Below are 26,614 nucleotides of genomic sequence, written 5' to 3'. Positions count from 1 at the left end.
TGTACGATTGAAATAGAAGCAACGCCAGTCTCTGTAATAAATCTGACGAGTCTTTTATTTTTCAATCTGGCTAAATGCGTTCTGCTGCGATTTAGAATTCTTGTGTACACTTTTATGTTTCTATATTGGTTCATGATGAGTGTTAATTGTGCTGGTAAAAATCATATATATTAAACCTGGGCTCACAAAAGATATTTTTGATTATGTCTATTTTTATTTTACGGCTGCTTTTAGTGTTTTGATGATATTTTTAAACATGGGTAGACCATTGAACGGATTTCAAACACCGCTTTCGTCCTGCAATTATAAATATGACGTCAATTCTGACAAAAATCATTTTAGAGGATAATGCCGTATCAAAGTGGAAGCCGTGCGCCAATATTGTATTTTTTTCACACAAAGACATAACGCGGGATGATGCTCCATCCAAACTGAAAAATCCATACATGCTGGTGTGTCATTGGGGAAATGGCTGGGGCTAACAAGATTGACTACTCTCTGGCAAAGTGGCGTCTCTCGAGGACTTTATTACCCAGAAAGGATGGAGATGATGATGGCGCTGTTTATTGCCGACCTAATCGCAATAATAACAATAAGGAGCCGGGCGAGACGCGCATTCTGGAGCCGTGTGTGCGTATTGCGCATCATTGGACATGCAAATTGGCCGTCCAATATTGCTCTTGAGCCAAACCGGCGCGGCAACAGGCGGGGCGACATTACTTTCAATTGCCTGATCGTTTTGCCACTATGATCCCTCGGCAGACTATTCATACTCGCTGCACCTGACGTCTAGACAATGTTAAATAATTGAAATTAGGCTTTTCTATTAACGATGCCAACTACACTATAGCTCACGCGCGGCGTGTTGAAATGATTAAAATTCACCGAGTCCCAATTAGTGTCTCCCTGCTCTCATTAAGAACGCGGTTCCTGCTCTTAATTAAATATGACAGGCGGTAGAACTTTGCACTCATATATATCCTAATATGCCTCCCGAAAGGATTAGTAAATTAGCTCGCAATGAGATGGCGGCTTTGTGGAGAGAGGGTGTTGCAGACGACCTCTCGCGCATAATTACATTTGCATGCAGATACTTTTATCTCCTTGCAAGAGCAAGTTGATCCTCGCGATTTTAAGATTTCTCGTCTGCGCTGCAGCGTACGTGATTCTCCTCCTCTTGTCTTGGAGTCAGAATAAAAAATAAAGAATGGCCGGTGCTTTCTTCTCGGCAAATTTCAGTTGAGAGAGCGAACTCATCGTGCTGGAAGAAGAAAAACAAAAGATCCTTTGAAATTAAGTTGTTTGCCTTTCCCATGAAGAATAAATCACCTTCGATTTTTTTCGTCTGTATGTGTGAGTGCCTTCTTTGTAACACAAAAGAGAAAGTTAAAGGAAGGGCTATAAAAAGGAACGCGAGAAGTGGCCCCCTCAGCAAACTTAATAACAAAAGAAAGGAAAACATATTTTCAGAAAAGTCAAACTACATAGCGCGATTCTGCTGTCAGCAAGCCAATAAATTTGTTTCTCGCTAGGGACGTGAAAAATGGAAAATGGGTTCTTTGTTTTTTAAAAACGTCATGAACAGAATGATGTTGTTTGATAAAATGTTTAAAAAGTCGGGGTTTAGGTTTCTAACTCCATCACTCAATTCTTTGCAGAATTGTATTCACTGGTTTTTAAAATTTTGCTTATGTGCTGTTTAGTACTACTAAATTTAATTTGCAAAAGTTGTTTTTTAGAGTTGTAAGAGGAAATTCAGGATAATGATTTTGAATTTTTATGGATATTTTGCCAGATTCCGAGCAAACAAAATTTCTGCCATGATCCGAAAGCATTGAGTGTTTCAATTTTTCACATCCCTCTGAGGCTCATTCGTGCTCATCGGAAGCGGTGCGAGCATTGCACGCCCTGCTCCTTATGATCAATTAATCTTGGCCGTTGCGCCAAGGGTCTGAGATAATAGTCAGCCGCATTGAGGGTAGAATAATACACACACACACACAGTGGCGGCGGCTGAAGATTTTTTGCCTGAAACAACCTCAATATATCTTCCGCACTTGGTGAGCAGTGTGCGGATACGTCAAAAAGGATGTTTGCCAGCAGCCCCAACTTATTTTATGGGCCCATTGTTGGCTAACTACTGAACCCTTTCGCAGCCGCACGCAGTCCCTCGGCGGTGCCCGTCATTCATCCGGCAGACCAGCAGGTGTGTCTGCGATTATATTAGACCGGGGATGAAAAGATTACTTCTGTCAAAAGAGAGAAAGAGAGAGAAGCCGCTGCCGCAACAACTGCAAGCGACAGTATGCCGGCGCAAAATTTGTGTGTTGGCAAAAAATAGTCGCCAGAATGAAATTAAAACGTCGGAGCATTGCTTATACGTATACATGTACGCTGGAGGTGTATTGTGAAGGCAAGCGAGCGAGCGACCGGCAAACAAGCAAACAAACAAAACAAACCGTTCTGCAAATGACACTCGACGTCTTGAGCATAATCCAAATCTGGCTGGCTGGTGACGTCACCGACGGCAAGAGGAAAAACCGCCGCCGCCGCCGCCGCGATTGTACCGGCGGGTCCTCGAAGAGATTAGGAGGGGCCACGCAATTTATTTCTTATGAAACAGCAGCCCGGCGATGCTCTGCACTTGAGACGTTCGGGTGATGGATGGTGTCTCTTGAATAAAGCAAAGCCGTCCTAGAGATGGATAGAGCCGCCGAGCAGAAGCCGATACGCGAGGGCGCAGAGTGCAGAGTGCAGCGTGCCCGAATGCTTTTTAATAGGGCCGAGATGCACTTTGATGTTGCTCGGGGAGAAAAGATTCAGCCGGGCGTGCGGCTGGAGACGCGAACGGGAAAATCAAATTACACGGGACATTCGTCATAGGAGTGAAATAATTGACTCTGCATCTCTGCCTTTTCGCTCACCAGTTGCTCTCGGCGCGTTGCTGCAAATGGACGCTCGGTTGGTTAGGTTAATGACACTGCACAAAAGGCCGGAGTCACGGAATAAAATTTTATGATCGAGCGGATGTGACATAAAATAGAGCAATGAATTTCAAGAGAACGTTACATTTAACCATGTTGCAAATAAACAACCTCACTCATTACAGCTGCAAAAGCTAGTACCCGGCGGCAAGCTCAATTTCCATTGTAAAACAGCAGATAACAAGATGCATAGCCTCCACAAGTATTAAACACACATTACTCTTAGCCGCTACGTTTTTCTCTCGGCTCTCTTGGTGCTTGCATTTAAATTAGTCGTATAACGTGTGTATGATTAATTCCGTCTGTTCTCCAGATTGGACGTGCGCCATGCTCAATGATCTTGCAGTTGCGCCGGTTGACGCGGTCGCTATCGCGATTCATACATTATGTATTACCCTGCATGCATTCTAATGAACGCGCGACTCGCAAACCCCGACGGAGAAGACGTGAGACGGATGTGAAAAAAATGTGACGAATCTTGCTTTAATTGGATACTCAAGATATTGGGCAAAAAAGTCGCCATCCAATTATAAAGATATTTTTTTACTCTTAAGTGTACTTTTCATTCTGATCTCATCAGAAATGTTATTTTTTTTTGTCTCGCACATCCAATTATTCTTAAAAAATAAATAGATGGTGCAGTTTCCATGAATTCTTTTAGAACATCCCTGTTTAAAGGAGGATAAAATAATATTAATCTGGGCTCAAAACCTGTTCAGTTCACGACTTTGCTCGTTAAAATTTGCCTCGGCTATTCTTGCGTTTTGCTGCAATACATGCACATTGAGGTCAAAGTAGGATGCATAGCAATATAGTTAGTAAAGCTGTTTTTAATTGAAACCTCTCTAATTAAAAGTTTCCCCGCACGGTGTCATGCACGAGCAGATTATACCTGCTCCCTGGCGAAAATGTCCGCAGGCTGCCTGCATTGCTATGCATATGCAGATTATACATGTACTCCACTTGCCGGGCGGTTAACGGTCGGGAAAATTTCATCTGCAGCGCAAGACGTGGCAATATCCAGCCCGCACACAACTTGATTGAAAACAAAATCATCGGAACATTTAACTAAATGCAAAATCAGACAGGGGGATGTATTTCGATTTGCTGGCGAGACCTTACTCGGTGGTTGGCTTTGAAGTTTATTGCGGATTGTCGGCATTGATTGATATTTCATTACATCAGGGACAGCAAATGGCGTGATAGCAGGCAGTGCATTTGGTCGGCGCGCCGAGGCTGATGAATTCCGCTGCTGGCGGACGCTGAATGCACGCTGGCCGGCCAGACAGCTGGTATTGATAAAACGCCATCAATTATTATTGTTTCAATTAGCCGAGTATAAAGTGATTATTCTGTGACACATATCTCATATCGCAATACCTGTGCTTGGCGTACCTGAAACGGAGGCGGCTGTCCAGTCGGAACACACATCCCGTGCAATGTGATAACGTCTGGCTAGCAGGCACGGACTGGCCCAACAAAAGCTATGTTTGACGAACAATTTTTGCAATTCGTTAGATAGGAAAGTAAAAGGGTTGATTTTTATTTTCTGGGAATTTTAATAGCTTCTCGAAGGGTAAATAGTTAACACTTTTGGTGGCAGTCCGTACTTGATCCAGATTCGCGTTACGACATATCACCGGTTCTGTCAAGTGCGAGTCTGACGTGCACAATTGAGCGAGCACCGAGCGGCCACACTCAATGCCGCGATGAGTATTCATCAGATGATGTGATTAATGCCGAATGCACGCTCCGGTTCAGTAATGTTCTTCAAATGTACCGTCAGACTCCAGTTATCCTCAAATCAGTCACGAGTGACCAGACTAATGATCCGGACGGACGATTTCGGCCAGCCAATTTGATCGTTTTAGTGAGTTAGGCTTTCCGCGCGACATCCAGCCCGAGCAGGTTGCATAGCCATGTATTGAATGTTGAATGAGTGGAAATCCAATCGAACGGAGATGGATTTGCGTTGAGTCAAGCACTCGATGAGACGTGTATTCATGCGCATAAATATCGCTTCACGGGAACATGTGCATGTATATGTTGAATAAATATTTATAATAATAACAAAACTAGAAGTGATTTTCACGACCTAGAAGCCTCCATATCCTGATTTTAAAAACGACGGACCATTTCCAGATTAAAAATTCTTGAGAAATCTAGGCTGACGCGCACATTTGTAGATCCTAGAGTTGCTTTGAAGAACATCAATGCTGGAAACGTATGTGTTTTTAATAAATGGATCTTGAGGATTCACCTATAGAGGTTTCCGTCGTCACCAACTGCAATTTGGAGAGAGCCTTTTGTTGACAGAAACATGTTCACGGGAAACGCAAATCACATGCTATTTAATTTGTTAGAAAATGAATTTTCTACCATGCTTGTGTGCTATGTGATAAAATAATCAACGTCACACCTGTTTTGTTTCAAAACTACCAAACTTGGTCGCAAGCCACGAAATGATGTTGGTTTGTATTACAGTCTACTTTTTAAGTTTGGGAATTATTTGTAAAAAAATTTAAAATTAGGGTCAAGCCAAACTAAGTAATATTCTCTTTTACTGTACCGGTGTGCCTCGAATGATTGCCAAATTTGTACAAACGGTTTTCTGAAGCGAAATAAATTCTAGCAGGTGTAATTTACATACATCTGGCTCTCTCTGCACACAAATTACGGATTCAGCTCTTGTGTACACTGCGCTTGTCCGTCAGATAAAAGCCGCCGCTCTTGGCCTCTTTCTTGCTCACCTCTTTCATCGTCGGCGGGCCAAAGGGAGCGACGGACGAGCGAGTGCACACATTGACACTTTATTAGCCGCCTCTCGTGTCCTTTGATACAAGCAGGGTCAGCTCGAGCGCTCGTTTTTTTCGCCTTGCAACAGCATCGGCGGCGGCGGCAGGGACCATATATTGATGCCCGTGGCCGGTCTCCGGCCCGCAATCGTCGCACCATGTGTGTATTTTCCTTGCCTTCTCATATCAGATCAATACTTAAACACACAAACATACATGCACGCTCGGACGGCTGACCGGTCCACTCGTATCATTCATGTGACGCGCTCATTTTTCTCTGCCGTCATTATTTTTGTATTGCGCCGCATGAAAAATTGGACCCTTTTCACAGAGAGGTGATGTGAACCCCGGCAAAAAAAAAGGGCGGAGAGCGCTCCTGCTAACTCCCTCGTGATGATGAATTTCATTACAGAGAATTAAACCCGTGAAAACAAATATTGGAATTTCGTGCCAGCGTGCGGAAATGCGAATTCTAAATTGGGTAGCAAGATAAATTGTGCTTTTTCCAGCAGGAACAAAAATCACAAACCTCTCTGGATTTGCATTTTAAAAATAGCACTCTGGGCATTATCACCGTGGCCATGGTGACGACAGGTAAGCCAAGCTGCACAACAAATTATTCTCGTCTCGGGAGGGGATTTAACTTGCCGAAATTATCCGGCAAGCAAGCAGTCTGCAGGGAAAGTTTACTGGTCCGTATATTGCCTTCATTACTATTTGCAAGGCTGGTTCGCTCCTCTTACTCCCCCTGAACTCATTACAGCTGCTAATGAGGCGAACAAAGACAGAATTCCTAATGATCCTGTACGCAACGAGCACAAAGCGTACCAGGCTTTGAGATGATCGATATTCTGATTAATGGGTGGATTTGATGATTTAAAATCTTGCTGGAAGCAGAGATATCGGCAGTAAAACATTTTTGCACAAAAACAATTGTTCGGTTTATTGTTTCCAGTTTTTGTATCAAAATGTCAGTATTACTATATTCAATCCAACTGCAATAGTACATATTTCAAAAAACGATAATTTTTCCAGCAATCTATTTTCTCAGACAAAGTAATTTCGAATTTAATATAAATGCATTTTTGGCGAAAGCAGAAAATTAAATTAGTTAAAAATGCAATTTAATATAAACCTTTTTTAATGCTTTATTGCTCATCAACAGCTGATGCAATTTGAAAATTTTTGTAATATGATCACATCCATATTTTTTTAAATGTTATTTAAAAGAAAAATAACCCATCGAATTTATTGAACCAATCAATCTCATTACTCATTCACTTCCTTGAAAAAAATATAGATCATAAATCATTGCCAAATGTATGGGCCGTTGTGTTATTCACCTCCGGGCCTCTTTGAAAGGAAAACAAAGAAAGCCGACGCGGTGGGTAATCATCGCAGCCTTAGAGCAAAATGGCGCAGCTTGTTTGTAGTGGTGGTGTCCAATTGCATTATAATATCAGCTCTAATAATAAGAAAACAAGAAGAGCGTCGGCGTCGGCGTTCTCTTTATTTTCGAGAGGACAACCCTTTGCTCTAATTGAGCCGTAAATTAGCGAGGAGGGGCTGAGATGCTGTTGTAGTAGCACGCCTTTCGCTCGCAGCGTGACGTCAGATGCCTCATGAAGTCTAGTCACATCGGTGCCAGGATCTTTTTTTCTTTTTGAGGCCCCTCGCAGCAGCTATTTTTTTCCCCTGGAGCCAAGACGAGAAAGCTGCCCCTTTTACTTCCAGAAGCACGAAATTTAGCTGGAGAGTGAATCCAGGCACGTATTAACTCACAATCAAAGATAAAGATTGAGTATTACTTTTATTGAGCGAACACGATTTATAACCCAAGGAGATGCACCTTTCCCTGCCTGAAAATAAATCCTGCCATCCTTCAAGGAGGCCAAAACTGATTTATCTCAGTTTAGAAGCTCAGACTCTTTTATTTATTTAGTGTTTTAACAGTCGGTTATATTTTTTGGAGGCATGCTACAGGATCAGGGTGTGATATTGATGTGAAAAAAAATAAAATTATTAATTCTAAAGCCACGTCACTCATAAAGATATTTGCTCTCACGCACCGCCTTTCACATAAATCATTTGGCCGTCTTGAAATTAAAAGAGGCTGAAAATTCAGCAATTTCCATCCGGAATTAGTCTGTGCTGAACGCCAGCAGGAGCAGTCAGTTGGTGAAATAATTAAATTTCGCTTGTCAGTTACTTGCTCTGGCTGCAACTCGAGTGGCTGCTCCTCCTCCCCGCCCTCCTCGAGCGGCGTCTTTTTTAATTCAACTGCCAGAGGCTCTCTCTCTCTCTCTCACTCTCTCTCTCTCTTTGTATCACAAAAGCGGCAGGACACATCTGTGCTTGATGTGTAAAAATTCATCACACAGTTAGATAATGTAATAAAGAAATAAATAGAACACAGTTCTGTCTGTTCTTCCGAGAAGGAGAGACGGTTGTTTGCTGCAAGCCAAGTGTCTGTAGAACACACATTAATGCATTTCATTTAATAGATATATTCAGAATATCACACAACATTTTTTTGTTTGATAAATTCTAGATACGTGAATTGGTCAGTGTAAAAGCATACAAGCGTTTGCACACAATTTACACCATCAGATTTTCGCATTCGACCGCGCTCGTGAACGCACATTAATTCTGCACTTATCGGACACATGGTGCGAAAATTATTCGCGTGCGCGCCTACATATGTATTTTGACCAGCGGTTGGCTGGCTAACACGAGACACACGACCACGCGGATGGGTTTCCCGAAACCGCAATCGTTGGGCCATAATTTATTTACGAGAAGCATCAATTATGGACGTCGTCTGTCCGCTGAGCTCTGCAGCTGAATAAATAAAAGTCGATGCTAGCGTGCTGGGAATGGAAAGAGTCGTCTGTACTGTATTTGCGTCCAGCCGGTAGCCTAGCTTCAAGCAGAAAATTTAAGGCCCAGAATTAACCTTCTGAAAATTTCACGCAGATATTATATATTTACAATACTCGTGTGCATTGTGGGTAGCGTGATCTTTTTGGTAACAAATTTGGAAATTCCTTTGCTACGGACAAAAATAAGGAGGCGTAATTTAAGATAAAAAATCTTTTAACTATTTATAGAGATTGTTCGACTGCCGAACGTAAAAAGAACATTAAATTTAAAACGTATCTCGAAACAGATTAGAGATTCACAACAATGGTGAAATTTTAATTGCTCCTCCAACTAAGCCGCAGTCATGTTCATCTGAAGAACCTCTCTCGAATATGCCCGTTCCCTTGGAAACTCCAGGAAATTCGTTTCATATAGGGAGGCAATCGCAATCGCCTACCCACACTACACTGATTGTGAAAGCAGGAAAATTCAATCCAGTGATGTAACAAGCCCATTCATTTAGAGCTGAAACTGACGGTTGACCCTTGCCAAGCCGTGTTTGGACTGTCAAGCAGCGTCTACTCTTTCCCACCAGCTACTTGCTAAGCTAATTGTGGTCGCCGGAAATAGATTATTACTGACGTTCAGGCCCGAAAGAAGTGAGCGATCCGCCCTAAAAGTTCGTTAGTTAGCGAGCTCCAGGGGCCGACTTTCCTCCTTTTCCAATGAAGCGCCGCTAGACATTTTGTTCGGCGAAATATGAGGCAGGAGGAAGCGCGAGCAGTTTTCCAATGTCAAATCGAATTTTACACCGGCATCCTCTTTTTGCCGGGATAATGCAATTTCCAAATGCCTTCACGGTGAAGTTGCCGCGTAAATAAAGTTGCCCGGCAGAGACGTGCGGAATGTGTTTCACGGACGAATCTCAGACTTTTCGGGTCCTGTCGGCGGTATGCTTGCATATTTTATTAAAAAGTTTTCGACCTTTGAAGCCAGAAAAAGCGGCGGATAAACTAACTTGCCGTCGGTGCACAGCGAGAGGCGAACTTTTGTTTCTGCGTTATGAAATCCTTTTTAATTAAATATTTTCCAGGATGGTGGCCGCAGATCAAAGAATGCCGTCATCCTTTAATCAGCTTCATTATTAATAAAAGTAAAAAAAAACACGGGTGCTCGTGAATATTTGGGCTTTGCACGTGCGTTTAGAGCAACGAGGTCAGCTTGTGTGATGGCGGCATTATTTTTTCAGCAGTGATGAGCAAATAAAAGAGGCGCCTCTTTCACCAGCCGCCATTACGGAGAAAATAATTGAGGAGCGCGCCGCCGACGCTGCCTGCATGCACACGATATATATATATATAAAAGGGCATATATTGAAAACGCGTTATTTTAGCGGAGGGCGTCTGTCACGGAAGGGCTGCCGCCGAACAAAAGAAGGCTTAGCGTCACTTGGAGGACTTGTTGAGGGTGTGCAGCTGCTGGGAACATCGAGGGTTGACACCGGGCCAACCGCACGAGCAGGGGCACATTTTTCCACTACGATCCATTATTTCCACCTTAATTAAGCATTTAACAAGAACATTGACAGGGGACACATGAAAACAATACCCTTCTCAGTGGCGAGGAAAGGCCTCGGATTCGCCCGCGCTTATTTTAGGAATCATATGCTTGCAAATTCAGCCACCGAGCAAAATGGATAGCCGCGTAGATTTGCAAACAAAAGCCCTTATCACACTTTCAACCAAATGAAATTGGCTCAAGACCCGCTTTTTTCGTGTTTGCTTATATATCCTGTGTGAAAAGTGACGTGAATAATACTTCTTGGGTGCACAGCATGGATGCAAAAAGTGTATGAAAATGAAATTTACTCGCCTGCCCTGATATAAATCAAATAAAATTGCTTTCACTGTGTGTATGCGTCTGAATCGCGGAGTTTTGTGTGGGCGAGCAGGAGATGGGAGGAAAACAAAAATATCCGCACACAACCCGCCTCATGAATATAATCTAAATCTATCAACCCGCCGCTGCACGCGAGGAAAGGACGATGAATAAATAAATTGGCGCAGCAAGACACGAGCGGACGGAAACCCGCTTCTTTGCATCTCTCACACGTCATTTTGTAATGGAGCTAAAATGAATTTCCCACTGGGCGAGAAGGCTACAAAGAAGTAGTTTAACTGTCAAGAATAATTGAACATTTTCGCGACGTTCACCATGATATATTCTCCGAAACTATATAATTTTTTTATGAGCACAGTAATGCTCAGTTTTCTGATGAATTATAAATTTGTTAGAAAACCCTTGAAAATTAATATAAAAGGAAGGAATGAATTTCAATTTTATAATAGCTCTTTGTTTATAAAATAGAGACAAATGATAAATAATGCGAAATATTGTTAACTAAAAATTTCGTTCAAATGAATGACAAAATCACAACGATTTCTTGCTTTCCGTATAGCTTTTTGAAAATTTTACATCAACTCGCAATTTTCAAACTACCACACAAATTTTAATTTTGTAGTACAGCAACATTTGATGAGAGTAGGATTTAACAATGTTTTTCTATCACTTCAACAAGTTGTAAGGTTTCCACCTCTCATGATAAGGTTCTTGACGTCAATAATAAAAAATTTAAGCATTTGCAGATACTATATTTTTGTTACGGATGCTCAAAGGTTAAAAATATAGAATGTATGGGGAAACCACCGTCAAAAATGTTTCAATGGGCTTGAGTGCGCGACTGGCATCTCTTTTGCCTCTTCAGTTTCGTCTTTAGTAAAAAGAGGACCAATCAGAGAGCGACCGTTGCAGAATCTCGGAGGCGGAATCTGATTCATTGGCGAAACTCAAAGGGCGACCGTCTAGCTAGGAGTCGAGCAGGTGCCTGCGTAATATGGAAATGTCGAGGACACAATGCGGCCGGTCAAAGGGGAAAAAATTAGCGACACATGGCGCGGGGTGTCCTTTGATGAAAATCGATATTCACAAACGGCTGTGCGCGTTCCAATACAAGTTTCCATAGAAACATTCTGGCCCCCGTGCGAAAGGAGCTTTCTTTTATTAGAAAAGTGGAGAGGGGTTTTCTGTCGGGCCAGCAGCAGGTGAAAGCAAAGTCTGCCACCCCGTGTAACGTCGAACTAAAGTCCTCGAATAGAGGTTCGCGAATTCTCATTACCATCTGGCTGTCGGAAATAGGTTTGAGCAGAGACATAAAATCATATATGTTGAAGCTTATTCTCTAAACAGATATATTTTAAATTCGAAAAATATTAAGAGAGCAGATTTGCGTTTAAATAAATTTGTGGAGATGGCTCTGACTTTGACAAAAGTATTGGTCGTTCGGTATCATGGATATTGGAGTTCACGCATCTCCACTTGCGGTGTCCACCTCACACTGCTGGCCGCCGTCCGAAGCTGAGCGTCGTTCCTATGGAGACGCCGGCCGGCAAATGAAATATGAGAGAGAATTTCTTTTCACGGGGCGCATTTCTCATTTATAAGTCCTCTCGAGTACTTTTGATTGGGACTTTTTGTCGTGGAAATATGGTGCCAGCAAAGGCGTGCAGATGCGAGCTGCTCGCTCGGTGTTGGCTTTCACGAAACCTTTTATATTGGCTTTCGTCGTCTCACTGCAAAGTTCCCTCTGTTTATTATTTCGCCCTCTTTCTCGCGCACAGTAGACGATATGGAGCTTGTTTTGCAATAAATCAATCGTTCGGTGGAATAAATATGGCAGCGAGCGCCGACTGAATTCAATTCGAGAGTGAATTTCATTGTTATTCGCCGATATTGAGTTACGGCGGGTTCAGAATAATGAGGAAAAATCGTGCTTTTCGCCGAAAGTGCTTCTTTTCTCTCTCCCTCACTCAGTTATTGTGTATGTACGGACCAAGCGATGAATTTTCTTTGATTGTGATTTCATGGAAGTGCTCTCACCGAAAGAGCACTGCGAAAATTCCATCATGCGTGCCGTCTGATATATGGGGAGCCTATTTAAACGTTAGATGCGCCTCGCCGCACCTCACAAACAATAACAAATTAGACCGACGGATTGATTTTGCGCCGAACAAAATTGTGTTTGCTCAGAAGAAGAGAGATCGGAGCAAGCTATAAAAATCAGAACTGGGGAGCGACTCGCCCATCCATCCATCTTACAAGAACAAAATAAAAATCGATTCACGTCTTTCCTTTTTTTTTAATTTTATATCACCTTTGTTCATTGTTTTTCGAATAAATGGCATACACTTGGCTTGTTTGTAGGATTCTATGCACGTTGCGGAGTAGAAGGTAATGTGGAAGAGTAGCAGGGGTGCAGGAACTGAGCATGCAGTGGCCGCTGGACGCTGCGACTCGCATACAAATAATGCTATCAGGGTGATTGACGACCATCCGCCGGCCATTATCTACTGGCTCGGGTGATTAGTCGCGAATTTGGCCAGCATTCGCATCAATCACTGCGCAATAAACAGCACGATGAAAATTTAATCGTTCAAAGAATTTCCGATGAGTATGCATCGGAATTTATTTCCTATCAACTCACTTAAAACGAGCTCATTGGTCATTTTTTAGCGTGTTTGATCAACGCGTTCGATACTCGATATTATGCTGCAGTGAAAGACCGCCAGTCGCGACATCGCTGCAATAAAATTATGTGCGCGCATAAAGCGCGATGACGCCAAAATGCTTTCACAATATACGCGGGGCGGCGCATTTTTTTATTATTATTATTCCGGCATCAAAGGGGATAAAAAGCGAAAGCGCGAGGCAGCCCAGCGTTTCATCACCGTCAATGAAATAAACGCGAACAAGCTTCATAAAGTAATAATAAGTTTAAAAGGTCGACCAGCTCACTGACTTTGAGCTGGCTGTGTGTCCTAAATGTAATAACTCAATTTCGTATTTATTCGGCATAAAATAATATCTTGCAGGCCTTTGCGATGCGAGGGTTGAAAAGCTTTCATTCCTGCTGAACGCTTCGCTCAGTTTTACTCCCCCATCTCGAGGCTTGGACATTATTTACCAATCATTACTCTCCTGCTCGCTCTTCTATTTTGCACTAATAACCTTTGCCTGAGAAAGGCTCTTATAAATCCTCTGAAAGGCTCTCTTAAGCACGTTCTCTAATGTCCAATACTATCAACCGCAGAGTGCCCATTCACTCTGTTAAACTTCTTCTAATGTCGTCCATCAAAAATTTATCATGTCTGCAAGGACAATGTACGTATTTTAGCAAATGTTATTGCTGAAAATCGAACTATGATGGGAAATTCCCGTTAAAATTTCAAGCATTTTTATCTACCTTCACCTATGAACAATGAATTTACTGATAATTATTCTAAAATGTGTAAATATAGAAATTTGACTTTTTAATTTTGATGATTTTACATGCATCGAGCTTGGAGTGGAATTGCAATTATTAAAAAATATGAATTTGCTCACAATCAGGAAAATGACACCTCAAATCTAATCTTAAAGACATAATTGAAATTTGAAATCTTGATTGCCGCAATGAATTGAATTTCGCATTTCGAAAGCATCTCATTGTCAGTGTGATTAGATAAAGTTTGCGTTTTGCAATTTAACGTGCACCGCGAAAAGCAAGCAGTGAAGCGATCGGGTTGATGGATGGATTGTGTATTGCATCAGGGGATATAAGCGAGGCGCAGCATCAAATACATTAAACATAAGCCCTCTACAGAGTGTGTACTGTGGACTCTGTTTGCCAAAGAGCCTTTAATAATACAAACCTACTCAACTATATAGCTTGAACGATAATTGAAAACGATAAAAAACAACCATCAGCGATTTCCAAAGCTAATGATTATTGATGCGTCTGGGATTTTGCGAACCAAAACCCAACGTAGGCAAGTGAAGATAAAGTGGATGTGTTTTGAATTTATTCTGAATGAGAAATATAAATTAGTGCCATAAAAATAATTTCAAAGGCCGGGAGTTTGTCTGTACAATTTTGTCAAGCTAAAACATTTAATGGTTTTTATATAATGTTTAGTAACATCAACTCAATCCCGTCTAAATGAGGAGCAAAAAGGCACCAGTGTATATTACTAAATTACGTGTCGAAGGGCAGGTCTAACCATGCGATTTCACACCCTGAGAGAAAAAAGACGACACAACGCCGTTGCCAAAGCAAACAACGCGCAACGCAAATGGGGATAAAACTGTTTCCTTTTTTCGTGCCTGCCACCTCTGACGTCGGTGAGATGAGTGCGATGACACGTCCTGCGTCCTCCGTCGTCTTTAAACAAATAAGCGACGCGCACGTAATTAAAATCCTGATGGCATACGCACTGTGCCCGCCCGGAAAAATCCAATATCGCTGCGAGTGAGTGCGTATACACGCCGGTGAGTCGGCAAGAGAAAATCCACATCATTCCACGCGGATGCTAAATTAGTTTTTTTCCTTGCTCGCTCGCACCCAGGGAGGATATTAAACACTTTGTACACCGAGGGTGCGTGATGAGAAAGAGTGGCTCTGATTGATTCTCTGATTATCGCGAAGAGGAGGGCCCAAGAGAGCGCTCGCCGGGCTGAATTAATCGAGCAGTTGCTAACTTACTTGTTTTTCTCAAGCTCATTTCCTTTCCAGGATACTGCAAAGATTGAGGCTCTGGGCTCTGCCTGGAATCTGGTGGCAATTAAAACGCCGCTCTTTGTCACTAGCCGAGTTCCAGTAATTTACTGGAGTGTGAAATTTATATTGATTGCATCAAACATAAAGCGTCAATCACTGAAATTGGATTGTTCTAATTTCTAAGCTATATAAGACGTATATACATGCAATCGATCAGCAAGTGGATGTAATTAAAAAAAGTAGATTTCAGTAGTAAAAAACTGATAAATATTCATTGTAAAACAAGCAATACATTCAACATAGATGTGTTTCCCCCTATAAATTGGGATAGTTTAATACATTTTAAATTTTTAAGTTTTATTTCTTTAACGATGGAATATTTATTTCATTTTTCTGTTCAAAGTTCTCCCTGACGACGTGTTCTGCTACAGACACAATATCAAATCTTTGAAATCAGAGGACTCTATAATCACATACAAATTAATCAATTTACCCGATTTACTGATTCAACTGGTTTGTAGCTATAACGCACGGTGAACAGAATCACAAGATTTAGGAATACTCACTGAATTACGGAAATGAAACCAAAATTCGTGTTCAGTGAGCTGGAAAAATCTCTCGATTGAGCATATATGCGCTGGAGGAAAACGATTTACGTGGTTTCACTGGTTCTGAACTCGTATCAAAGAGTTCTGAAATTAATTCAAGCTGTGCTTGAATTGATTTCATGCTCCGAACAGCGAATCGCAGCAGGAAGCTCAATCACGCAAAATGTATATATGCGCTCGTCAATTATGTATTTGACAGCGAAACAGTGCGTTACCTGAGTTTGCTTTCTGAGTAATTAACGCGGACCGAGCATATCTGGAACGGCATAATCATGCGCGAGTGCCTGGCAAACGAATACGCACACACACACACGTGTCCATGTGGTGGAGCGCGAGAGTCCAATGGTAATAACACTGATGCGGACTGGGTTGGTGCTCACTTGACGCGGCAACATTATATTCCCAGCAGATCACATTCAATCTATATGGAAATGCAAACTCTCGTTGGTGTGTGTTGTGCGCCTTCGCCCGCCGACCGACCTGCATATTCCTTCTTACCTGGCCAGCCGTCAGTTTGCTCTTTTTGCTCCTGCACTAAAAGTCGCTGCCTCTGATGTGGAGGGAAAAAGCTGCTTCGCGTTGGAGATGTTTCAAAATAGAGATTCGCGTTCCGGTACTTTAAAGCTCCAGCTATAGCGACTTCTTTTCACCTTTGAGTGGATTGATACAGGGCAACAATTAAAAATTATGTGAATTGTTCGATGCAATAAGCAGTTGATCGAAAAAAAATTGGTTATATAATAATTTGCAATTATCAAAGAAGGACCATTCAGCTACAGTAAAAATTCAAAGTTATCAAAAATTTCTCCAAAATCTACGGTGCTTGACCACATTTTCATGGCAGATTTCGATTCTCGTCGAGATTTGTCCAACAGCGCATGAAACCTTTTAGGGAGACTCTTTTTTGTGAAATAAAATTGGATTTAAAATGAGAAAACAGGCCTCACCATTTTTTGAAAAGCATTCTAACTTTGCGGCCACTTTTCTAAAACATTTGCAGCACTGCTTAGGTCAATTTTGGCTTCACCAGAATCGTAAAAGATTCAGTTCATGCATTGGCAACAACGATTTTTTAGGCTTTCGCAGCATCAAATCTCTTTAAACGAGGTCACCGGTGCAATGAATGGAATTTGTTTAATAATGGATAGTGTTTTTCATTGAAATATGAATTTTTTGGTGACTGTTGTTGCCAAGTTTCAAATTAAATTCTACATTGTGTATTTTATCATTATAAAACTAATTGCAAACAAATGGCACTCTGTGTGTTGGATTGTGCGTCATTCGATTAATCACAACAACGCTCCCTTTTTTTCTTCAGCTCACAACATCAAGTCAAGGAGACTGATTTGCCGCAAGGGTTCCCTCGAGAGTTGTATGCATAGAAAGCCAATTAATTTATTTCAAAACAATAAACAGATCAAATGAGCCAAGGGCTCCATTTCACATCAAATCGTAAATATGGGGATTTAAAAATAAACTTCCTACGGAAGATGTCGTGTCTATTTTCACCTTGCGGATCTCCCTACTTCATCTTGCTTCTGGGCATGGAAGAGGCACTCACTTGATGATATCCGTGTGGGCGCGCGTGTATATTAGAAAAGTTTGCAACCGCTGCATAATGCGCGGAATAAATAGACACACTGGTTGAGGAATCGTCGATTGCTTGCCGTTGCTTTTAGTTGTGTGTCAGCAGAAAGCAGATCGGCAGCGTCCTTTTTATCTTTTGAAGCTTATTACAACCTACTTCCATTGGTGCTGCACGTGCTGCATAAAAACTGCCGTGGTTGCCGCCAGTTTAGACATAAGCGACTTGATTTGAAAACCGATACTTTGACATGATGATGTGAAAAAAGTAGAGCTGTGAGTGGTTTCATGTCCTACGACTCTGAGGCGAGCTCATCTAGTCCTTGGCTTGTATTTATTGGAAAGCGTCTTGGTTGCTTTCTGTGCCGCCTGGTGGAAAGATTGACGTGAAGCAATCGGAAATGTTTAATAGACAAAGTTCATTGGTTGTGGATATTGCACATTGAGAACAAATGATCAGCTCACAACACAAGAACTAAAATAAATATTTTTACTCAAAGCTAGCATGCAAATTGACGCATCCTTATATACTGTATTTGCTACCGTGAGCAATAGACGACTTCACAATATACTGGCTGTTGTTCAGCTCTTCTTCGCTTATAACACAGGGGTACATTCTAAAACAATTTCAATGGCAACCAGATGTCCCTGATATTTAGGTGAAGATTGAAAATTAAAAAATATTTTAATTATATACATAATTTTAGGCAAACAAAATTAAAAGCTCATTTTTTCAGTTTGTGAAAGAATTGTTTGAGAGAAGCAGCAAAAATATGTGAAAATTGATAAATTATAGATTTAATGTTGCACGCATATTGCGTTTAATAAATCATTAGTTAGATCCTTGAACAAATTGAAACAGAAATAATAATGGAAAAATGTTCTGATTGGACAGTAGCATCAAGCGAGCAAATTTACTCTCTCATTCAAACCCGTGCACGCACGCAAGGTCAATTGTTCTGAACACTACCCACTCACCCCTGGGAAAGAAACTTTTGCATTTACTGATAGAGTGGCTCGCTCTCCATACTTCAAACGCCGTGTGTATGTTTGTCTATGCATTGTTATGACTACGCCGAGTATGCGGTAGTGTCTATGTTGAAACGAAATCGCAGACGCGCCTGTGGTTTGCACACTGCCGTGTGTGCGCGCGAGCGGAATCCAATTAGACATCGCACCGAATCAAACAATCCTTACGCCTGGGGCCTTTATTAATTAATTCCACTTGACGGAGCGAAACTTTTTTGACACCACGCGACGGGCATTGAGACCGCACACACCCCTCGGCCGCCTGCTCTGCTGTCTGGCTCATTGTGGTGCAAATAATTTCGCCCGGGAGATACATCCAGGTGTTTCGTATGTTCCGACTCGCCGGCGGACGCACTCAATCAAAACAGACGCTCGCAGAATTGTTTGTTACCATAGGCAACCTGATCCATTGCCGCTGCGTCTAGTGGGGTATGCAGCCCGCAGAGGATGCGATAAACAGCCGCTCTGCATGGCCTCCCGCCGGCAAGCGCGCGCGAATAAAATTCTGCTGCCGTGCGACCGCGGTCACCTTGGCAACTCTTTCCTCCTGACGTCACCGAGGAAAACAATCTATTTTGCATACGCACCCACCGCGACCCACTGGACCTGAAATGGAGATGATGATAATAATATGATGTCCGTCGTTTGTATTCAGTGCGCGCGCTTCACCTTGCAACGTTTGACAATTTGTCATGCTATAGCTCTGAAATAAAAATACTCATCTGCAGTTTCAAGCTATGCCTCTGTTGACATAAAATTATAATTCATATTTCAATCTCATCTACTGAACAAAAAGAGTGGGAAACGGCGAAACAGGAGATATAAATAGCTCTTTGCCTCCGCGCGGATTGTGGCTGAGAGAATTTTTAAAGAAAAAATAATTTACTCGTTTATCTCATTCATCAGCAGTATTAAATCTGTAAAAATAATTCACAATAAGACTGCATTAAGTTTGGATTACTTCTCTTCCAAAGTTCTCGTAGAGGTTTCATATGACCAAATGGCGCACAGGATCGACTCATTTCAATTAGGTTTCTGCCTGCCGGCTATAAAAAGCTCAATCCTGCCATATTTTGACTACGGTGGTATTTTGTTTTGCAACCTGAGTGTTTGTCAACTAACTAAGCTCCAAAGTGTTGCAGAACAATGTAATTCGATTTAATTGCAATATTAAACGTGGGTAGAAGCTTTTTTCTTTTTAATAAAACGTACAATATTGAATGCGGTATGATATAGAGAAGAAATTTGCATTTGTTAGCGTCACACAAAATTTAAATAAAAACCATCCACTCTACTAGAGCTCATTTGTTAATTTGTTTGGCAAGACGAGAGCTTAAAGAATGAAACTGCTGCCTCCTTTTGTATAAGTGGAAATGTCTGAAAACAACTTTCAAGTTCAGTGTTACCGCCAGCGTGGATCAACCTCCTTCTAAATCTGTGTCTGAATGAAAACTTAAGAGCATATTCCAGGAATTTTTAAAGGAAAAACCCTTTAAGAGTCATTGAACCAATTTTATTTCCCTTTACCCTCCTTTTCATATAAAATCATTTATGTATGGAGCAGAGTTGCCCTTCAGAACTGTAATGAATAATTAATAAATATTTAATCAGTAATTAATTCATTTGATACTTAAATAAATAATGAAAAATCATGCTTTTTTCTCAAAAAATCAAAAAATTCAATTACCTCTCTATTGCGTAGACTAATTTTCAAGAATACTATGTATTATTATAGTCAATCTTGAAGAAAAATTATCGCTTTTTCTCTTCCTTGACAGTATACTGTTTCAGCTCCCCAAAACTCGCCAGCATTTAGAGCTTTTCGTTGTTTCAGTTAATATCCTATAGCAATTTTTTTCCTTCAAAAATCATTCTCAGCCACCCATCCTTGGTCAATTTGTTCAGACGATTGTTTCATTAAAATTCCTGCGAGTGCTTTTCCTTTTATTCACTGATTTTAAAATTAGACGGTGAACATGATTACAGAACGAAAATAGCTCCAAAATTATTGAGGTGTTGATATTCTAGCTTTTCTTGTGGACAGGAAATGACCATCTTTCTAATTCTGGAAAGAGCACTTTTATGTTTTCTGGCATAAAGGGAGGGACAACTTAATAGCACCAACAACACATCTCGTCCGTTACAATTTTGGCGCAAAAAGCAACGAGTCTTGCGGAAAAAAGGGCAAAATGTCTGCCAAAACAAGCATTGCGCCCGCAGATTCCGCGACTAGACAGTGGCCGTCCATTTATTTTTCATTACGCAGGATGCACACTTGGCAAAAAAAATACGAGGATAAACAACGATGCTCGGCGCGGCACCCAGCCAGCCACAATGCGGCTCTAATCTGGCGCCCTTAGTGCCACCCCTAGGCCGAAGCAGCACCCCTTTCTTGATCAACCAACTCGGGGCCAATAGCAATAACCTAGGGCCACTTAGTTTTTATCGCCCACCATAGGCATTGTTAAGTTTTCCTTCCCCACATTATTTGCCCATGGACCGTTAATGGTCGGGCAATACCGTCTGGCTGCGAGCGGGCTTTTTATTATGTGTTTGCACAATAATAATAAAAAAGGTGTGTGTGTGATATTTCCTTGAGAGAGTGAGCGAAAGAGAGAAAACGACACGTGGAGGAGGCAGCAAGAATTTAATTAAACTCGCAAACAATACTCCCTCCGGTGGTAATGTCTATTTACTCTGCAGTTAATACTTGGGCTCTTTTCTCATTAAGTGCATTTTGCGGGGAGAGATTTTAAGCCATCCGACTGTATTAAGTCTCGAGAATAACGAGAGCATTATTATACATTGGTAATAGAGGCAATTTTTTTTTTTAATATTTGGAACTTGTTCAGAAAACCGCTCTCTTTTCTCTTAAGCCCGTTTTTTTAATCAAAGAGACATCATGCTAATTAACAAGGGATTAAATAAATCTGATTTTGGAAAAGTTTCTCAAGTCAACTAAGAATCCCACCTCCAGCAATGCGGTTTTCCGTTTGATTTCAAGGGTACTGTGTATTGCAGCTGCTCTCGCTTTGTCGAAAGTCTCCGGCCGGCGCGCAAATTACTGCCTCCAGCCGCTAAGCCATCAACTTTCAGCTCTAATTAGCGGCGTCTTTCGCCACTTCTTTATATTTCATTTTGTTCTCGGCAGTCGCCCTCTCCCGCTCCCACTTATATACACGGGCCCGAATTTAATCCGCTTATTTTCCACTGCTACTTCCGACGACGACGATGTCGACGAGAGCGCAGTGAGAAAGAAAGAGAAAGAGGGATTTATATTTTTCCGGCCTCCGGGCGTATTTTATTTACAGGTGTTGCTCTCTCCCCGCTCGCGAAAGGTGCGAGATGAAATTTCAGAGGCTGCTGTCCAAAATTTTTACCTCCCTAACAACCGCCCCGTCGGTTTCCATGACTACCAAATGAAGACGCAGGCATCTCACCAGCTCACTCTCCGACTGATTCGTGTAATTCTATCTGCCCCTTTTCCGCGCACTGCTTTGTTTGCTAGTCGTTTTGTTGTTTACTGAAAACAATCAGCCCTCTGATAAAATCAATCGCACGCTTTTGCCAGGATTTTGCTGTGCTAATTAGAGCCATTTGTCGGGGCTTGCGAGCTGCTCGGTGCGTGTCCTGGAATATTTTATGCTCAGTTGGCGGGCGGGCGGGCGGGCGGGTAGGCGGACAGGCAATCTACGTATAAAATGAAGTAGCATTATTTATTTTCACGTGATTCTCAGTTATTTCTCTTTTATTTAGAGGTCTCAGTTGTGAGATTTAAGGTGCCGGCTGGCGGACTGACTTAGATGAATTTTCCGCCCGGCGGCTGGCGGCTGGTGCGGCTGACAACATTTTAAACGTGAAATTTGATAGTGCTAAACGGCCCGAAGGACCGTACTTTATAATGTTTTTACCCTTTTTCTCCGGCTGGCTGAGACCTCTACTTTTATTCCCAGAAAAGATTTGATTTGGGGAAAAGAATTAATGTTAAAACATTTTTTGGTAAAAAAATCCAACATGACAAACAAAATAACAACCCCCTTCCCCTCTTTGACATCCGATCCGCGCAGCAGAGACGAGCTGCTGTTGCGGGGGATGAAGCGCAGAGTGGAGTAAACGCATTGAAGGAAGTGTATTTGGTGTGCTCAACAGGTACGATATGGCAGCATGACGCCGGCGAGATAGAGCGGCTTTGAGCAGCTACAGGGTTCTCGAACGCAGGCGCCATGGACGCAGGCCGCAGGGCCCGCAGCAGCAGCGGGGGCAGTGCCAGCATCGCTGCCTCAGCAGCCACCACAGGCACCGCCGGCAGACTGCGGAGACAGAGGAGCCGCGAGTGGCGTGATCGCCAGTACAGCACCTCCGAGGAGGAAGGCACGCCTCCCATCATCAACACCAGCACCAACGTGCCCAGGAACAAGACCCAGAGGACCAGCCCCACGCCCGCCGTCTACAGCACGGCCACCAACGCCGTTTACACAGGTGAGATGCACAGTTTCGTGGGCGCGTTTTGGCATGCCTAAAATTTGAATAAGGTTTTCATGGACATTTTTGCTTTTTTAAAAAGAAAAGTTATTAAGTCTAATCTTGTTGTTTAGGTTTTGTTTCTATACGCTTAAAAAGTTTTCCTGGTCGTTAAATTTTGCGAGATAGTTTGCTCTAAATGAAAAATAAAAAACAATGCTTCCTTGAACTGACTCTTGGCTTCCACTTTTTATTTTAATTTAATATTTCTCTTCCATTTATCAACTAGAAGCAATAAATTGCATGTGACGTATTACGGTGGCGTGGCGCGTGCAATTATTTTTCCAAGCGAAGGTGTCGTCACTTGCCGATAAAATTTTCTCGCTTCAAGCGTCATGTTTAATGTGCGAATTTCCGCCGCTAATAAAACGCCAGCGGACTTAATTGGCAATAAAGAGGGCGATGGCTGAGGTTGTTATGAAGAAATGCGTAGTCCCAAGTCTTGCACTTATTTACTTCTTGCAGTGTGTATATTATAAATTTATTTCATCGTTACACCGCGGATCTCGACAGCTTGATAAGGTGAAAAGGATCAATTTATAAGGCTTTGAATAGAAGCAGCAGCAAATTCCGTGTTATTAAATTTCTGAGAGTCATAATATATCAGGAATTTTACCGTTAGGACTTGTCGATAATGCATTCAAAGATTGTGCAATACATTTCTCAATTCAACAGCTTTCAAATCCTTACTTACTTTTGAAATTCTGATATCATCTTTTGTATATTTGTTGCATCTTCTTTCTGTTAAAAGGAGAAGTAAAAGAACTGTCGGTCCCTTGGTCATTTTCACGTGCGTGAAAGCACCTTCTCGGTAAATGCTAAACTATAAGACTATAGCTCTTTACCTTTCATAAGTTATAACGTTGTATTGATTAATTGGCATTTGACGAAATTAACACATAAATTATTCAAACAGACGAGTGATTTATTTTAATTTTTGTAATTTTCTTTCTCTCTTACTATCTCCCTTTTCTTCAAATTGCGCTTATCTTAATTTTATGTGAGTCAAACGACAAAATTAAAGTCATGTAAAAATCATTTACCGCATGCTGAGAACCCCAACTATTGCGATATTTGGGATACCTCGCAGGCGCATGAGGGGAGTGCAATGCGTTGCACTCACGGTGATTTAATAGTCAGAGGCCCGAAAACCACCAAAAGGCATAGCACGCAAGCTGGTGTGCTATTTGCCAACCAACGATCTTTGTCCGATCGGATTTCTTAACTCCCTTTTGAAATTTCAAACGTAAGTGAGTTTTTATTTGGGCTTCTACCTTATTTATGTGACTTTTGTGCACATTAATTTATCGGGCCATTATCTGACTATTTAATTCGCTACCCTCAGGTGCCCTGCGGGGCCGTTTGGTATTTCTAACACCGACGGCCTGCAGCGCCTTCCTGGGCATCGTACAGGAGAGGTACGGGCATCGCCAATTGTGTCCGCGTGGAACGACCAACCCAATTCCACTCTGCATGCGCCAAACTGACCATACCCTTTGAGCCGTGAGAAGAACGACGACAAGATAGACTTGTGATTAGAGACCCTACCGATAGAAGAATTGTTGAGTAGAATTTTTTGATAAGCGCAATTATTTCAATATCTAAACTTGTTACCCCTTTACTAACCCTTTCCTATTTTTTTATATATTTGTCGCTACACATTATCGCTACGCACATCACCATAGGTTTCGTAATTTGTGTAATAAATCCGACGAATATATTTTCTTTTTATCCAAAGTATTCGCCAATATTATTCATTTTTTTCGCCTTTTCAAAGTGAGCATATTTGTTATTTCCACGGAACCGAGGTCTGCACCGAACCCATCTTCTATTAATTAGGATTAATCTGGATTAGAATCTTGTATTTTCCTCTGCTATTGGAGGTACAATAGCTGGCATCCCTAAATTCTTTAATAGAGCAAAGTTTGCGATATGGCATCCCTTATATGTGTCAAATGCGACATTTCGGTTCCCCCAGCGTAGTTTAAATTGTTTTCCATATTAGATGAGACAGTTCTCTTGTATCGCGATACCATTGCTGAAATTCGTGGTACTTAGAAATTTTTGTGGTGCGTTCTCTTGCGGCTGTTTGTTCATTTCTGGGGCGGCACGCATTTTTTCCGAAATTGTAGTGCGACTAGAATTTTGTTGAATTCGACTAGCGTGAATATTTGTAGATAAAATAGATGCGTAAAATCGTATGAATTTTTGAGCTGTTTTTCCGATTCGAGTAGAGAATTAGATTAATAGTTTATTTTGTGTTTAAAGATAAATAGAGTTTGAGAGTTAAATTTAAGTTTAAGTTTTTGATTTGAATTAAGTTCAGAGTGAAGATGGATCGACTCATAATTGAGTACGACCGTTTAGAGGAGAAATATGTGAAGAGAGAGTGCGAAGTCCATCAAATTGATTTCACGGCGGATGATTCGTTGACAAGTTTGCGTGATAAATTAAAGATCGCGCGCGGGAAGGTGCTTGCGGGTGAGACCCAGGAGGTTGTAGTGACTGATATCACTGCGATTACTGGCGAGATTGCTGTTTTGACTAGATATGTGGCCGAGTTAAAGAATTGGGCAGGCAAGGCATCTGTTGCTAAGGATCCGACTGAAATCCGGAAGGTGCGAACTTATATCGCGTATTTTAGGGATCGGGTTAAGCGACTCACTCCTCCTGAGGACGCGGAGAAATCGCGAGAGAATATTCAGTTACTCATGCGGCACATTGGCAAAGCGTATGATAAGTTGCGTAAAGGCGCGGAAGAGACTACAGAGCAACAGGCAGGGTCGAGTTTGGAGACGGCTCCAGAGGATCCGCAGTTAAATCAGCTAAATTTGTCAATTGAGTTGTTAGAGAACGGTGACTCGGACGATGATAGCGCGCGCGAGGGTCGGAGCGGCGAGCATGGAGTGACAACGGAAGGTGCAAAGTGGCCTACCGGGGCGCTTCTGTATATGCCGATGATCGTCGACGACAAGTCCGTACCAGTGCCGATACTGGCAGGGGATGAAAGGGCCAAACCGTGGCCGATGACTGAGACTGTGACAGAACCGCGGAAGCGCGGAAAGATCATATCCGTTAGGGACTGGAGGCTGAAATATGACGGAGATCCGAAATCAGATTTGAGTTTTGCAGAGTTTTTGCGTGAGTTTGATTTGAAGAGATACGAGAGCAATTTGTCCGACAAGGAGATTTGGCTTTCGGCTCATAACCTTTTCTCGGGGCAGGCCAGAACGTGGTTTGTGGCGAATCGCGAGTGCTGGGCTTCGTGGGCAGAATTCGTGCCAGATTTTCTTCAAAATTTTAAACCTCCAAACTATGACGAGCGACTATGGCAACAATTGCGATTGCGAACGCAGGGTTTAGATGAACGGTTGAATTTGTACGTGGCAGAGATGAAGCAAAGTTTTGCTTTGCTTGCAAAACCACCGAGCGACGCGGAAAAGCTTGAATTCATTTTAGCGCGTTTGAATCCGATTTCGTTAGATAAATTGCCGGTCGAAAGTATTTCGTCAATTCAAGATTTAGTTAGGGAGGGACTTAGACTCGAGAAAATCCAATGCCGTATTCAAACCTACAAAGAACCGACAACTCCCGATAACCCTGTTGAACCAAAGTTGGTTTATAAATATGACGAGAAAG

The 26,614-nt window shown here is 42.0% G+C and overlaps 2 protein-coding genes across 6 annotated transcripts in view; one reads left to right on the top strand and one right to left on the bottom strand.

Annotated features, from left to right (window-relative positions):
- Ten-a (tenascin accessory) overlaps positions 1-26,614 on the top strand; it is a 336,505-nt gene that overhangs the window by 136,121 nt on the left and 173,770 nt on the right. For all 5 annotated transcript variants that reach the window (XM_065481647.1, XM_065481650.1, XM_065481649.1 and 2 more), the window contains one exon: positions 22,604-22,933. In XM_065481647.1, the coding sequence (XP_065337719.1) occupies positions 22,678-22,933 (256 nt within the window). In that variant the 5' untranslated portion in view covers positions 22,604-22,677. The remainder of the gene's footprint in view (positions 1-22,603; positions 22,934-26,614) is intronic.
- Mic26-27 (MICOS subunit 26/27) overlaps positions 1-26,614 on the bottom strand; it is a 266,434-nt gene that overhangs the window by 193,404 nt on the left and 46,416 nt on the right. The gene's annotated exons all lie outside the window — the stretch shown is intronic.

This window comes from Cloeon dipterum, chromosome 2, assembly GCF_949628265.1.
Source record: "Cloeon dipterum chromosome 2, ieCloDipt1.1, whole genome shotgun sequence".
Classification (NCBI taxonomy): Eukaryota; Metazoa; Arthropoda; class Insecta; order Ephemeroptera; family Baetidae; genus Cloeon; species Cloeon dipterum.
Note: the sequence above shows the minus strand (reverse complement) of the source record. Positions and strands in the feature narration are given on the sequence as shown.